General features: G+C 38.0%; 1 protein-coding gene across 11 annotated transcripts in view; it reads right to left on the bottom strand.

The window, feature by feature from the left end:
* The window catches only part of STRADA (STE20 related adaptor alpha), a 31,364-nt gene that overhangs the window by 12,813 nt on the left and 1,235 nt on the right, over nt 1–17,316 (bottom strand). For 2 of the 11 annotated variants that reach the window (XM_045837439.1, XM_045837438.1), the window contains exons 2-4: nt 9,185–9,264; nt 7,176–7,233; nt 4,900–4,928 (exon numbers count right to left, since the gene is read on the bottom strand). The exons of 1 other annotated variant lie outside the window; for it this stretch is intronic. In XM_045837439.1, coding sequence (XP_045693395.1) covers nt 4,900–4,928; nt 7,176–7,233; nt 9,185–9,220 — 123 coding nt within the window. In that variant the 5' untranslated portion in view covers nt 9,221–9,264. Of the gene's footprint in view, nt 1–1,496; nt 1,551–4,899; nt 4,929–7,175; nt 7,234–9,184; nt 9,265–17,316 lie in introns of those variants that run through there. 8 more of the 11 variants (XM_045837443.1, XM_045837442.1, XM_045837445.1 and 5 more) reach the window with 6 other exon arrangements.

The following is a 17,316-nucleotide window of genomic DNA, read 5'->3' as shown; positions in this document are numbered from 1 at the left end:
TCTCTTAAAGTTGTAGAACCTATCAACAATGTTAAGTGAGGGCTTACTATACTGCATTTTTTAAAAAAGATTTTATTTATTTGTTTTAGAGAGAGGGGAAGGGAAGGAGAAAGACAGAGAAAAACATCGACGTAAGAAAAACACTGATCAGTTGCCTCTTGCATGCGCCCCAGCTGGGGACCAGGCTTGTAACCCAGGCATGTGCCCTGACAGGGAATCAAACTGGCGACTCTTTTGCTCTGTGGGATGATGCCCAACTCACTGAGTCACTCCAGTCAGGGCTATACTGCATATTGTTAGGGTTGTTTTTTTTTTTGTCCCAATGAGAACAACAAATCTAGCACTACTTTGAAGGTCTTCTTTCCTCTAATCTCCAGGCAAACTCCTAGAGGAAAGCTGGAGTCCTAAGACTAAAATATTTATTATAGACATCTTAAATAACTCCCTTTGGAAAGATAGATACTTTTATTTACCTATGTCCCTCTTCCTTGCTAGGACTGCATATAAAATATACTGTCTGCTAGTCTACACTCCAAAGACACATGCTTGTTGAATCTGGGTAAGGAATGATTCATTAAACTACTGATATGATTAGTTAATAAATTTCTAGATATTCCTACTATCTTTGTTGACTACAGAAAAGTACTCAAAAGCATTGGTTTTAGAAAATAAAATTCTTTGGGTAATTGGGAATATGAGTTCTTGGTCAATCTGCAATTGCATGAAGGGAACTCACCTAGTGGTTGCTGTGGCTCCACTACCATTCTGCCCTCAACCCACTGGAAATGACCCTAAATTGGAGGCTTTACTTTTTGTGGAGGTCCTATAGGTCTGAACTCAGAGAAAAAGCAAATTTTACTAAGGGAAACATAGGTGATACTTTGAAAGGAAGAGGTCTGTTCTGACACTGCCACAAGAAAGGAAGGTTAGTTCATTGTGTTGTTTCAAATTTAAAAAAGGTCAAAATTCAGATGAAAAGGATAAAATATTCAGTCCATTCTCTTTAAACACAGCATAACTGCCCTGGTTGGTGTTGCTCAGTGGGTTGGGCATAGTCGTGCAGAGCAAAACAGTCGCCAGTTCGATTCCCAGTCAGGGCAATGCCTAGGTTGTGGGTCAGATCCCCAGCCGGGGGCGTGTCAGAGGCAAGAGATCTGTGTTTCTCTCCCACATTGATGTTTCTCTCCCTCTTTTTCCTTCCCTTCCCCTCTACTCTCTCTAAGAAATAAAATCTTTAAAAAATAAAATAAACGCAGCATGGCATAGGTTTAATGTGATGCAAAATTTCACACTGCCTGAAGAAACTAATTCTGCCAAAGACTTTTCTTAGTTTCCCCCACCATAAAAAGCAATATTTTTCATTTTGAAACATTTGAAAAATACGTAAGCTACTGATATCCAGAAATGACCATAACATGACAACTTTTTAAAGCGTTCAAAACAAAATACAACAAAGCACACAAAACAATATTGGTGAAAGGTTACCAAATACACACATTTAACCTCCCCCAGGTTTCACACAGGAGAGCTTTTTGGTGTAACATCAGCAACTGTGAAAATACAAAAATTATATATAATTGGCATTGTATTCTGAAGATACCTAACTGATCTTATAGAAAATATTTTTGGGCCCTGGCTAGTGTAGCTCAGTGGATTGTGTGTGGGCTACGAACCAAAGGGTCGCTGGCTCGCGTCCCAGCCAGGGCACATGCCTGGGTTGCAGGCCAGGTCCCCAGTAGGGGGCCTATGAGAGGCAACCACACATTGATGTTTCTCTCCCTCTCTTTCTCCCTCCCTTCCCTTCTCTCTAAAAATAAATAAATTAAACCTTTAAAAGAGAGAGAGAGAAAAAACATTTTTGGTCTCCTGACTGGAAAATATTTGGATCTGAGAGAGAGGTTCTTGCTCCTGACTAGCAGACTATGTCAGAACAGCCAAAGCTTTGCTCAAAGAGAAATTCCTAGTCAACAGCCTCACTCTTTACTCAACCATGCGGCTGTTGCAAAGGTGCAAATGTCTGTCATCTGGAAAGTGTAGGAAGTGTCTTTAGAAAAGGCTTCTTACCCTCTCTGTTTATAAGACACTGATTCATACTTATCAAAAATAGCTTGGTACACTGTGCACATGTGGTGTTATTTCCTCCAGTAAAATAGGATTGAAGAGTAGGAAGCTGGGCAAGTCTTTTTACAGCTTTTGCCAATAAAAAATGCATCTTCTGTTTTGTACTTTTTAATTTGGGGCTTTTTATTTTTTAATATATTTTATTGATTATGCTACTACAGTTGTCCCATTTTCCCCCTTCACTCCCCTCTACTCTGCACCCCACCACATTCCCCCCTTTAGTTCATGTCCATGGGTCATACATAAAAGTTCTTTGGCTTCTACATTTCCCATACTATCCCTACCCTCCCCCTGTCTATTTTCTACCTACCATCTATGCTACTTATTCTCCACACCTTTTCCCCCTCTCTCCTCCTTCCCTGCTGATAACCCTCCATGTGATTCCATTTCTGTGGTTCTGTTCCTGTTCCAGTTGTTTGCTTAGTTTGCTTTTGTTTTTGTTTTAGGTGTGATTGTTAATAATTGTGAGTTTGCTGTCATTTTACTATACATGTTTTTTATCTTCTTTTTCTTAGATTAAGTCCCTTTAACATTTCATATAATAAGGGCTTGGTGATGATGAACTCTTTTAACTTGACCTTATCTGAGAAGCACTTTATCTGCCCTTCCATTCTAAATGAAAGCTTTACTGGATAGAGCAATCTGGGATGTAGGTCCTTGCCTTTCATGACTTGGAATACTTCTTTCCAGCCCCTTCTTGCCTGTAAGGTCTCTTTGGAGAAATCAGCTGTTATCTCATGGACACCCCTTTGTAGGTAACTGTCTCCTTTTCTCTTGATGCTTTTAAGATTCTCTCCTTATTTTTAATCTTGGCTAATGTAATTATGATGTGCCTTGGTGTATTCCTCCTTGGGTCCAACTTCTTTGGGACTCTCTGAGCTTCCTGGACTTCCTGGAAGTCTATTTCCTTTGCCAGCATGGGGAAGTTCTCCTTTATTATTTGTTCAAAATAACTTTTCTACTTGTTGCTCTTTCACTTCTCCTTCTGGTACCCCTATAATTTGGATGTTGGAACGTTTAAAGATGACCTGGAGGTTCCTAAGCCTGTCCTCATTTTTTTGAATTCTTGTTTCTTCATTTTCTGATTGGATGTCTCTTTCTTCCTTCTGGTCCACACCATTGATTTGAGTCCCAGTTTCCTTCCCATCACGATTGGTTCCCTGTGCATTTTCCTTTATTTCACTTAGCGTGACCTCCATTTTTTCATCTAATTTGTAACCAAATTCAACCAATTCTGTGAGCATCCTGATTATCAGGATGTGTTTTGAACTGTGCATCTGATAGGTTGGCTATCTCTTCGTCGCTTCATTGTATTTTTTCTGGAGCTTTGACCTATTCTTTTGTTTGGACCATTTTTTCTGTCTTGACACGCCTGTTACATAGGGAGGGGCAGAGCCTTAGGTGTTCACCAGGGCAGGGCAACCTATGTTGCTGGGTTGTGATGCGGTATGTGGGGCAGGGTTCCGAGAGGGAACAATGGCACTTGCTCTGCTCTCTGCTGGATTTCAGTCACTCCCCCACTTCCCCCAAGCAAATTGGGCCCTTCTGGTGCTAATTCCCAGGTGGGTGGTGTGTGTACATTCCAAGACCCTGTGGGTCTCTCCAACAAGCTCTCCTGTGAGGCTGGGAGTTCCTCCTGGTACCTCAACCCCCACAGGTGTTTTCAATCAGTGTTTTGAGGCTTTATTTTCCCGTGCTGGGCCCTGGGTTGTGTGGTCTGTCTCGATCCCCAGTTTCACCTGGTGTATCTGCATGCGAATGTGGGACTGCCCAGTCTGCCAGCTGCCTTGTGCACCCTGCCTCTCCACAATCCGCCGCCTTGCTGGGTCCACCAGCTGCTGCCTTGCACAACCAGGGTCCACCAGCCACTGCTTTGCCGGGACCCCCCAATCCCCGCTGTCTGACTCCGCCCCTCCTACAGGTCTGGATGAATGTGTCTACTTTAACTCCTTGGTTGTCGGACTTCCATACAGTTTGATTTTCTGTAAGTTCTGGTTGTTTTTTGTTTTTAAATTTGTTGTTGTCCTTATTTTGGTTGTGTGAGGAGGCACAGTGTGTCTACCTACGTCTCCATCATGGCCAGAAGTCCTAATTTTGAGATTTTTTTAAAAAGATGTTATTTATTTATTTTTAGAGAGAGGGGAAGGGAGGGAAAAAGAGAGGGAGAGAAATATTAATGTGAGAGAGTAAGATCAATGGGTTGCCTCTCTCACACCCCTGACCAGGCACCTGGCCTGCAACCCAGGCATGTGCCCTGAACAAGAATCAAACCTGAGACCTTTCAGTTTGCAGGACAATGCCCAACCTACTAAACCACACCAGTCAGGGCTTGGGTTTTGTTTTTAAGGTAGAAGATTAGACATCCTACCTTATAATCTAGACAGAGGTTATCCTTTGTCAATATCATCTCTGTAGACTAAAATCTATTAATAGACTAAGGATGGAAAATTTGGTACCACTAGCCACTAAAAGGTAACCACATTTTAGATTGTTGGACTTCCTCCTTTTTTGGAGGGGGTGGCAGGTAACTGGGAAGGTTGGGAAGGGGAGGAAACCTTAATTGCTAGGAGACAAAAAGATTTTTTTAGTTTTCAAAGTATGCATCAAAATCTTTCCAGGGTGAAACCTGAATCTCTACAAGTAAAAGAATTATACTTCAAATAAAGCTCAATGACAGATAAGCAGAAACAAAATGATAAGCCAACAAAACACATGAATTTCCACAAGAAGTCATGTCCATGCAACAGCCATAGTGCTAGAGCCTAGAAAGTCACTTACTTTTCTCCGAGTGTCACCCGGAGGCTGCTCTGGAGTAGAGAAACGGGTTGTTGGCATTTTGTTTTTTAGTAGAAGACATACACACATTCAGAACAGCAATTACTGCACTCAGGACTACATTTATTAATAGACACAATTTAAGATTCGTTACAGTAGAGAAAGTGTCTGCAGTGCCACATATAAACACTGACAAATGGACACACACACACACACACACACACACACAACTGCACAGTAAAAATGCTGCAGACAAGATGGGGTTTTTAACATGAATCTATGACTCTTCAAAACTTGGCCAGGCTGCTATCCCATGGGCATTCTTGACTGAGTATAACTCAACTGCTATAACCCTGGTCATATGCTGACTTTTCATTGGCATGCAATGGTAATTCTACTAATCTGGTTTCAGAGTCTTATACTGTGAACAAACAACTCATTATAAAGTTACAGTGATGGCTGGCTATTTCTCAGGGAGTGCAGGGACTAGAAAACAGGTTTAAAAAAGAAGGCAAAGAATGTTTTCATACAGTGGCATGTGTACCTGGGACCATTACCCAATTTGATTCTCTAGTCAGACATTCTATTCCAAATGCAAATAAAGCAAAGGCTTTGAGGCCCTCTGCTCCCTTAGCAAAAATTAATGGAGCAGAGGAAAACTGAAACAACTTTCTGCTCTTAAATTGGACAAATTCTGTATCTGTGTTTTTTATTTTCTCCACTCTGTAAATAAAAATCATCAAAGCCAGATTTTTACTGTATTGGACACATTTCCAAATACCTTAAAGTATAAATTACAGCATCTAACTGTGTTGCTAGAGGAGACTGGCTACAGAGTCAAGTAGCCTTGATTTATCAAAATAAGATTTTGTGGGGGGGGGGGGCATTGAACATCAGTTTTCTGGTACACAAATGGCAGGAACAGTTGCTTCAGACAGTCTGCCAAAGGTAAGAGCCAGGTGAATAGATTAAAGGAAATCAAACCAAATCTTCCAGAGTAGAGGGCAAATTTCAAGTTGTATAAAACTTGGTAACACATGCTTCATCAAGCTGTAAACAATATACAGAACAATCTCTTCATCTTCCCCAGGTCAGAGACTAGTGAATTGTCAAAACACAGCCAGAGATCCTACACTCAAGACACTGAAACCAAAATCCATTCATTCAATTCACATATACTAGAAAACTTTTAACTAATAGATTATAAACTCGATTCCAGCTCAATTTCCAGCAATGCCAATGTTTATTTTTAAACCACTGTATTCCCATTAATGATGGGATGAAACTGAAAACAGAACCAGAATATAATATTTTTGTACCATTAGCCTTTCCTTTATTGTATGGCTAATTTTTAGTCTTTATAATGAAATAATTCATCATTTTTCTAAACTCTCACTTGTCTAAAACACACTTTGACAAGCTTCACAAATAATTCTACTCCAGAAGTTTGTTGAGTGGCACTAGGGAAAATAAATCCATAGGTATCACCTAGTAACTAACAAGTCTGAGTTTTCAATTACTTAAGCCACTCGAGGGGTATTCTGCATCAGCCACCCAATGCATTCAATCTGATAACCTGTTTCTTTAGCTACAGGTGCCAAAGAGAGTATTTTGGTGTTCAGACACAAAGAATAGGGCTCTACTACTATTATTTTTCTAGAAAAGAATTTTACTTAGCATATTAAGATCACAGTTCCCAAAAAGGCTAAATTGGAAAATAGCCAAAGGAAGATGTCTGGGCCTGTTAAATTTTTAGGATGGAAACCTAAATTACTTCTGAAATCAACATTTAGATTTTCCAGTAGGAAGTTAATATTTTGGTCCCAAGACTTTTTTTTTCCTTAGTTCTCTTAAGTCTCATAATTTCTATCATGAAAAGATGAGTCAACTAAACTGATCAGTAAAACCAGAACTTTTACATCATTGCTACCTTCATCCTGACTATAATTTTATTTTTAAAATCTTCAAGGCTAGTGGCTTTTAAATGGTTACTTTTTTTCCCTATAAGAATATGTATTTCAACTGGACAAATACTTAGAAGAAGAAAGACATGTGCCTTTAAGTGAATGTTGGCTTTCTAACACTCAAGACAGGCTAATGACAACAGCCAGATTAGTCCTCAAGTCTCTGAGAAACCATGGATTCAAAAGGAGCCAAATTAGTATAACAATTATAGTTTACACTTCCTCTTAGAATTGTTAATTTCTATAAATTGATTCAGTCAACAAGAGTAGTGAGATTTATCCTGAAGTAATGGCTAAATGCCATACTGTACTTACCTCCAAATAGTTCCAAATCTCTTAAGCCCTCAACAATGAACTTTTCCGAGACCCACCGCTAAAGAGGAAAACCCCAAAGAGAATTAGTATTTCTTCCAAGCCACAAAAAATTAGCTATCAGCCATTAGACAGACAATAAAACACAACTACAAAAACAGAACCATGCAGTAGAGTTAAGATACACTTTTATTGAAAAGTTTTGAAAAGATTCTTGGATTTAAACCAACCCAGAACAATAGATTAATTCCTTTCTCTATTCCTCTTTGCCTAATTTGAGAATAATTCTTAAATCGGAAAGATGAGAAACACATAGTACTGGCTCTGATAATGAAGAACGTTTTTCTCCTTCCTATATATAAAACAACCTTTGGATCCATCTTACTTATTCCATAGCTGCCTATTATAGATGCTTAGGACCATGAATGCCAATGTGAAAAATACTACTGAAATTCACAATACAGAAAATAGGAATGGAACTGTAGTTTTTCACAAGCCTCTATTAGTTTGTAAAAGGAAATTGCAAGCTGCATATTCTTTCATCTACTAGGATGTGTAAAGACATTACTGCTTACATTTGCTACCAAATGCTATCCTTACAAGGACAAAAACTAGCATGACCAATCTATGGTTCACTTTACTGGCCTATTTCAAACGAGTATTGGATTTCCACCATAGTGATCAGTGGTCTGGTTTCACCTGAATCAGACTAGGTTGAAATAGAAAAGAAGCTCATATTTAAAAGCAATGGAATCAAGATTGTATTTCACTTAAAGACTGGTGTTAAAGTTTGGCTTGGGGACATTTTTTCCACTGTGCAGAGTTCAGGCTAAGGAAAGAATCTGTTTTTCCTCTTAATTGAGAGTGAACTTTACTCTTTACAATATAAATTATTTACACATACACACACATATACACATACATAAAAAAGATTAAGTACCATTCAGAAATAAGTTGCATAATACAAATTATAGATTGGAGCTATAATGTTATTCTTTCTCTGTATCATTTTTTTCTAAATTAAAAATGAACTGTTAATTTTTTTAAATGATATATAAAACACATGCACTGTGTCACAAGATATTTGATAAACTGTTTCACTTTAATATGTTGAGAAGGTGTCATATTGATAATGTCTCATAGCATTTATGCATTGGTACAAGATTTAAAAATAATTACTACTGCATTTAGAAAGTAACTACTTCATAATAAAATAAAGGATATAGAAATAGACCCATGCATACATACATGGTCAATTAATTTATGTTCAAAATATGATACTCTTTTATGAAATTATGGAAACTTGTAAAGAAGCTAAGTCCAGTATTTGTTCTTGAGGTAATTTTAGCTGATGAAGTTCAGGTATAATGAAATTTTTCATGTTAAGAAAGTTCTCAATCAAAACCTATGATTATACTTAGAAAAAAGCAGTGTTCTAATGATTACAATTTGATACTGATTTATTTTTATTATATTTTTTCCATTACCATTTGTCCTCCTTATACCACCCACCCCTGCAATCACCACATTGTTGCCTGTATCCATGAGTCCTTTTTCCCCCTTTGCTCAATCCCTCCGCTCCCTGACCCTGCCCCAGCCCTGTCAGCCTGCTCTCTACCTTTGAGTCTATCTCTGTTTTCCTGGTTAGTTCAGTTTGTTCATTAGATTTTTAAAACACATAATTGCTGAAAATACATACAAAATGGGGAGGTGGCCAGCAGTTACATATCTACACATTCAACTGATTTAATGTTGAATGACTGATATTCAAAAAATACATCACTTATTTCTCCTCTATCAGACAAGCTGGTGGGTGTATTCTGTGTCTCTGGTCAGCCTCTGCCTGCAAGCCCTTTTCTCAGGAGCAGAGGCGGAGATACTGGCTTAACTTCCCACGTCCCTCTCTTCCGCATGATTCTGAGCATCACATAACAAACCACCTACAATACTGCCAAAACACTTTGCTTTGCAGAAAATAAAAATAGTAAAGCCAGAAGAATAGAAACACTCACCCTAATTCTCTCTGGTTTACTTACAAGAAAAGACATGAGTTCCTAATGTGTAGACCTATTTCAATTTCGAAAATTTAAACCTAAAAGGAAAACAGAAATAGGATGAGTTAGTCAAATCTCCTTTTATAGAAATACCTTTTGACCAACAAGAAACTTACTACAAATCTACCATTCAAAGCACTGTATTAAACCTATAAATTGCTAGAGTCCAGTGATTTAGTTTCTCTAAACAATCAACTTGAATGTACTTTGGCCAAGTGCATCCTGAAACAACACAATCTCTTTAAGAGAGAAGTTTATTACGTGATTTTCTTCCTTAATGTTTAAATTTCTCTCAATTCTGTTCTCACTGATCCTTTCCCAGAAGCAGTTACCTTGCATTCTTTTGGCCTTTTAACCTGTTTTTCATCATCATCATCTTTTTTTTTATGATTCTGTTTGTTTATTTTTAGAGAGGAGAAGGGAAGGAGAAAGAGAGGGAGAGAAACATCAATGTGCGGTAGGCTATTGTACACCCCTCACTGGGGACCTGGCCCGCAACCGAGTCATGTGCCCTAGACCTGGAATCAAACTGGTGACCCTCTGGTTCACAGGCCAGCATTCAATCCAATGAGCCACATCAGCCAGGGCCATCATCATCATGTTTGTAGATTGATTTCTGGTCGAGAGGAAGGGAGAGGGAGAAAAAGGGAGAAACATATATCAGTTGCCTCCGTATACACCCTGACTGGGGATCAAACCTGCAACCTTTTGGTGTATGGGAAGACGTTCCAACCAACTGAGCCACGCGACCAGGGCATTGTCATTCTTAAATAGTGTTTATATGGCCATGATTTACCCACTTTAGACATTTATGTACTAACTTCCAACCACGGTAGATGAAGACTAAAGCTCTGCTGTGTCACCTTCCTGCACACTACTTTCCTGCCTTCATTCTTCCAGTGCAGTTCTGGCACAACTGTTGACTACATCAGTAGTACACATTTATATTACTTTGACTACAAACATGGTTCACAGCTGAGGCAAACAGGTAAAGATGACCATGTCTTCTTTCTTCACACCCATTTAATAATTGCCTTCCTTTTTTCATGCCCTTGGTTTTCCATATAGCTATTATTAATTTTCTCCAAATACTTTACATCTCTGCCATTTGTCTTACCAATATATTTTTCCATAAACTGAAATTCCCCTGGAGATTACCCTCCCAGCACCCTCCATCCTCCTGCTGCAATTGGGACCAACTGCTTTCTCACCCATCTGCACTTTTCTATTCGAATCTCCCATTTCTGGGAAATGTTCTTGTATTATTTCTTTGATAACTTTGTCTCCTCTATTTTCTGTTCTCATGTTACAGAACTCCTAATAAAAATACACTTCTAGAGTTATCCCTTAATTTTATACTTGTTTCACTCCTATTCTATAACTTTCCATTTTCCAGGAGGTTTTTTCAACTTTACTTTCCAATCCTGCTATATTTTAATTTTTGGTTACACATTTCCCAGAGCTTTTGCCATTTCTTGAAGGTAATCTTTTTTATCACATCATACTGATCTTGTTTTATGTTTGCTATTTACACTTAAAAAATTTTATCTAGAATGGCTAAAAGCCTAATACCTCATGATCAAGTGGGGTTTATCTCAGGATAGGTTGAAAATTTTAAAATGAATCAATGTATACAAAACTATCTTTGTTGGAAGTTGTTTGCAAATAACAACCAATTTTAATAAGCTTTTAAAATGGATCAGTCTAAATTTACTTTATTAATGAGTAAATAAGAAAAAATATAATCATCTCAATCACCTCAATGGAGGAAAAGCATCTGACAAAAATTCAACATCAATTCATGATTTTAAAGAAACTCTCAGTCAACTAGGAATAGTCAAATAGGAATAGAATGGAAATAGAATTTACCAAGTCAACTTGGTAAAAAACATGTATGAAAATTTTATAGCTGACATCATACCGAATGACAGAAAGAATGAATGAGTTTCCTCTAAGAACAGAAGCAAAGCAAGAATGCCTGCTCTCATCACTGTATTCATCACTGCACTAGTGGTCTTCCCCAATGCAAAAAGGCAAGAAGAACTCAAAGGCATACATGCTGAGGGCAGGGGCATATGAGGCGACTAAATGGCAATGGGGAAAAAATACAATCAAGATTAAATAAAAAATTTTAAAAAGGCATACAGATTGGAAAAGAAGGTGTAAAAGACTATTCATAGACAACAAGACTGTGCACACAGAACATGCTAAGTAGTTTACAAAAAATCATTAGACCTAAGAAAACAAATTTAGAAAGAAGGTCCATTATAAAACCCAACTTTATTTCTATATACTAGCAATGAACAATTAGAAGATGAAATTAAAATATATATATAAATAGTAAATATAAATAAAAACAACACAATGTATCAATAAAAACATAAAATAAGTAGGAATGATTTTAATAAATTATGGATAAGACCTGTGTGTTTAAAATTCTACAACATTGTTAAGAGGGATTAAAGATGACCCAAATAATAGCTAAGCCATCTTCATGGATTGAAAGATTTAATATTGTTAAGACATCAATTCTCTCCAAATTGGTCTACAGATTCTGTACAACCCCAATCAAAATATTAGCAGAGTTTTTAAGAGAAATTGATTAAACTGATTCTAAAATGTACATGGAAATGTTCATAGAAATACAAGGGACCTAATATAACCAAAACAAATTTGAAAAAGAACAATGTTAGAAGATTTACATTCCCTGATTTCTAGACTTACTTTAATGATACAATAATCAAGATAGTACACCTCAGTCTAAAGACCAACAAATGGATCAATGGAATGGAATAAAGGATCCAGACAAAGACCATGAATACATATATGGTCAACTAATTTTCAAGAGAGACCAAAGTAATCTCATGGGAAAAAAATAATCTTGATATATATTTAGAAAAAAAAATGAACTTTGGTCCTTCCCCACACCATATACAAAAATTAACTTGAAATAAGAACCAAATGGGAGAATGAGCAAAAAAGGTGAAGGGATTAAGATGTACAAATTGCCAGCTATAAAAACAGTCACAAGGATGTACACTACGGGACAGGGAATATAGTCAATACACTGTAATAACTATGTACAGTGTCAGATGGGTACTAAGTTTACTGGGATGATCACTTCATTATATAAATGTCTAAACACTATGTTGTACACCTGAAACTAATACTGTATGTTAACTGTAATTTAAAAATAAAAAATAATAATTTAAAACGGATCACAGAACTAAAGAAAAAGTTAAAGTTAAAACTACTAAGAAAACACAGAAGAAAATCTTCAAGATCTTAGGATAAAGAGTCAAAAAAAGAGCAAAAAATATTAAAGAAAAATGATAAATTGAACTTTATTAAAATTAAAAACTCCTGCCTTTGAAAAGACACCACAAAGGACATGAGAAGACTGGGAGAAAACAGTGTGTGCAGTGTCTACAAAGGACTTTATATAAAGACTACCTAACACAATGGAACACTACTCAGCTGCAAAAAAAAGAAAATTTTACCCTTTGCAACAGCATGGATGGCCCTGGAGAACATTATGCTAAGTGAAATAAGCCAGTCAGAGAAAGACATAAGCCTGTGTCTATATGATTTCACTCATATGTGGAACCTAATGAACAAACTGAACTAACAAGCAAAATAGAGACAGACTCATAGACAGAAGGTAAGCTGACAGCTAGTGGGGAGGGGGAGGTTAGGCAGTGGTGGGATTAGGCAAAAAGGAAAAAGGACTCATGGACATGGACAGCAGTGTGGTGATTGCAGGGGTGGGGTATTAAGGGGGATAAATGGTAATGGGTAAAAAAAAAAAAAAAAAACAAACTGTCTAAAGAACTAGCCCTGGCAAGTAGCTCAGTCGGTTAGAGTGTTGTCCCAATAAGTTAAGGTTGTGGGCTCAATCCCCAGACAGGGCACATACAAAAATCAACCAATAAATGCATGAGTAAGTGGAACAACAAATCAATACTTCTCCCTTTCTCTCTCTTCCCCAAATCAATAAATAAAAGTTGGGGGGCAGGGAAAGAACTTCTACAACTCAATAGCAAGACAACTCAATTTAAATAAAAGGCAACATATTGGAACACAAGGTATACGAATGGCCACATAAAATGATGATGTTCAATATCACTTGTCATCAGGGAAATGTACATGAAGCCATAATAAGATACTACTACACTTCCACCAAAGTGGCTAAAAATACTGACAATACCAAGTGTTGACAAGAATATCAATCAACTGGAATTCTCATACATTGCTGGTATAAATGCAAACTAGAACAGTTACTTTGGAAAATAGTTTAACAGCATACTCAGTGTTTGAATCCTCACCCGAGGACATGTCCATTGCTGAGGGGGGGGGGGAGAGAGAGAGAGAGAGGGAGGGAGAGAGAACAAGAATGTTGATCGGTTGCCTCCTGTAGGTGCCCTGACTAGGGATGAAACTTGAAACCTAGGCAGGTGCCTTGACAGAGAATAGAACTTATAACCCTTTGGTGCATGGGACAAGGCTCCAACCAAGCCACTTGGCAAGGACAGTTTAATAGCTGCTTATGGCTTCTGCTCCTAAGTAATCTACTCAAAAGAAATGAAAACATACACTCATATAAACTTGTACAGGAATGTTCAGACACCATGAGTCATGATAGCCCCATATTGGAAACAATCCAAACATCCACCAATTGATAAGCATATAAACAAAAGGTGGTATATATACCAGTGGAATACTACTAAGCAATAAAAAAGAACACCCATGGCTGGTGTGGCTCAGTGGATTCAGTGCTAGCCTGCGAAACAAGGGGTCATCAGTTCGATTCCCAGTCAGGGCACATGCCTGGGTTGTGGGCCAGGTCCCCAGCAGGGGGGTACGTGAGAGGCAACCACACATTGATGTTTCTCTCCCTCAAAAAAAAAAAAGGAACAAACTAATGACACAGACAATGGTATCTTGTTAAATGAAAGAAGTCAGACACAAATCTACATATTATTCCCATTTACATGAAATACTAGAAAAAGTAAAAAACACAAAAAGCTGATCATTGGTTGCCTAAGACCCAGGGTGAGATGAGACCAACTTCAGACAGACAAGAACTTTTTGGGGTGATGGAAATGCTCTATATCTTATTGTAATCGCCTGGTGTGGATGCATGAGTATATCTGTCAAAAGTCAACAAACTGAACACTTAAAGTAGAAGTATTTTATTGTAGGTTAACTATATTTCAACAAAGTTGATTTAAAAGTAAAATGACTAATTATCAGAAATGCTTTTGAAAAATGTCCTATATTTCCTCTCCCTCTTTTTTTAGGTGGGCTAGGGTTCTGGCAGTAATATAGCAGTGGGGGTGGGGCCTTAATCTGGTACCTGGAGTTCTAGGAATCCTCAAAACTGCTTCCAAAAAATCAAAGGAATATTTTTCAAACCATGGGAGGAGGCCTTTCAAAATTATCTACAGATTTTTATCAAATTGCATTTATTCTCACCTCTACTCTAATCTTATAAAAGCTACCCAACATGTAAAGAATCATTTATCCTGCTATGAAATAGAAAAACTGTAGATTGAATTTGAAAAAAAAATGCTAGAGTGCATATTGTTTAATAACATTGAACACAAGGCAACATGCAAAAGAAATTTAAGAGGAAACAAGGTCCATACCCATGTGTAATCTACAGCAGAAAGGAATATTAAAGTAAAGAGATGAGTTTTATCCACAGGAAAAAGACGTCTATGCTCTTGAAAAATATTGGAAATAAAAAGTCAAGTCAATTCCAAAACACTGCTTAAACAAATAAAACTACCCTTTTAGAGGGACCTGAGAACTTATTCTAAGTTGCCACATCAACAGCTTCACTAATGATCTGAACCCTTGGTTCCCAAACCGGGATGTTTCAAATTAATTGGTGTAGTTACAATAGCCAATGGATGTCTAAATTCCCACCTTCGAAATTTTTAATTCAAGGAGGCCTGATGATGCACAAGTAGAAATGGGCAACTTCTTACTGACCTCAGCAAAGGGAAAGATTACTGGAACAGGGCTGGATCTGGATAGTTTCATGAAGGGGTGGAGCTTGAATGAATTCTAAGCATGAAATAGTATTAGCTACTAATTATCCATGGCCTACGCTGTCTTGTCCAGAGGTGTGCATATCTCCCAGTTTCTAGAGTAGTACCTACCACATGGTAGGCCCATAGCAATGTGGAATGACTGACCAAATGTGCTGAGAAGCATGTCAGCACTTAATGGGAGGCAGTTATAGAGCAGAACTCCACACATACAAGAACAATGAATAGGTCTTAATTGCATGCTAGAGTATGGATTTATTCAGAAGGCAGTAGAAAACCACTAGGTTTAAAACAGAAAGGGGACAAACACAAAACTGTGGTCTAAGGTAGCGTCTCTTAAACTTTATTGTACATGTAAATCGCTTGAGGATCTTGTTAAAATGCAGATTTCAATTCAGAAGGTCTGTGGTGGAGTCTGGTGGATCTAACAAGCTCCCAAACAGTGGGAATCCTGCTGATCTGTGGGCCATCACATTTGACAAGCTTTATCCTGAGGAACATAGAAGGAATATTAAACTGTAAAGGGATGGGAAGTGGGTGAGGTAAAAATAACCCAGAGAAAGGAATGCCAGTTAGAGTCAATTATAGTGGACCACAAGTGTGGTGAAAGAGCCTGTGGCAGAGGGAATGTTAAGAAATAGAACAAAATATAAAAAAAAGAAAGAGTTAGATGGCGGGGAGAAAAATTACAGAAATTGTAGTTAGTAGTAAGGACATCGTAAGTCACTTAGCCCATCTACCACCCTTTGAAGGGATAGCTTTTACAAACTCCTGGTTATAAGGTTATCTAATCTCTGCTTAAAAATGTCCCATGCCAGAGACTTACTACCTTATCAGGGAGTCTATTCTATCTGTGGACAACGCTGATGACTCTGATTTTGTGTGTGTGTGCTCAAGTAACTAGGAAAAGAGTAGTGTATCAACCATAAAACAGGAAAGCTCAGAGGTGAAAGTGGTTTCGGTGGAAAGATGAGTCCAAGTTTTTAAATCATGTTGCAGTTGAGAAATCACCAATATATTCCAAGTCGAAATACATAGCATTCATTTAGAAAAATTAAGGCTGATGCTCAACAGAGAGGTTAGAGATGGCTCTGTGGACCTCGGAATCAGGAGTTAAAGCTATACAAGTGACAAGTTCAGTGAAGGAAAAAAGTGGTGAGAGAAAAACAGAAGGGTGGGAAGAGCCTTGGGATAGGTCCATAGTGAGGTCATGGTGCTTGAAAGGCAGGGAGGAAATGGAACCCCAAGGAAACACGTTCAAGACCCTGCTTTACCTTCAGAACCACCTTCCTGCCCCCAACCTGATTAACTTAGACCTGTCCCTCTCAGGTGTCCTGTGCTTCAGGAAGTCCTCCCTAACTCGCTATGAATTCACCTCTTACACGCACCACACTCTTAATTGCGGATTTATCAGTTTCCTCCACCAAAATACAGAATCCCTGAGGGTAGGAAATGATGGAATGATCTTGTTCACTGCTGCATTCCCAAGGGCTACTGTGCCCAACACATAATATGGGCACTTGGTAGCTGCTAAATTAGTAATAGTAAAAATAGTAAAAGCAGCAAACATTTATGGTGCACTTACTGTGTACCAGGACCTGTGCTAAATGCCTCACAGAGATCAACTCATAATAAGTATTATCTTCCCTGTTTTATAGATCAGAAAATTCAGACTCAGAGAGGTTAAACATTGAAAGTTACTCTACAAACCAGAGACGCACAAGGGAGACTCGTCAAGACCGTGGGCGCAAAGATAAAATGATGACTGAGAAGGCATCGCCTGATTTGACAATGCTGTTGACTAGATGACAAATGGTATACAAAGGAGAATTACTTCATCTTGTTTGATTTTTCCTATTTTTAGCACTGGTTTTCTAAACTTCCTACATGTCTGGGGTTCAACTATAAATACTGCATTTGAGCCAGAAAACCTCTAAGAGACCTGGTTAAAGAGTGAACAAATTTAACCAGTTCAGCATTGTAACCAATGGCTGAAGAGGCTCCTGTCCTGGGACAGGTAGTCAGGTAAGATTC

Source organism: Phyllostomus hastatus, unplaced genomic scaffold, assembly GCF_019186645.2.
Source record: "Phyllostomus hastatus isolate PE091 unplaced genomic scaffold, TTU_PhHast_1.1 phas_contig_210, whole genome shotgun sequence".
Taxonomy (NCBI): Eukaryota; Metazoa; Chordata; class Mammalia; order Chiroptera; family Phyllostomidae; genus Phyllostomus; species Phyllostomus hastatus.
Note: the sequence above shows the minus strand (reverse complement) of the source record. Positions and strands in the feature narration are given on the sequence as shown.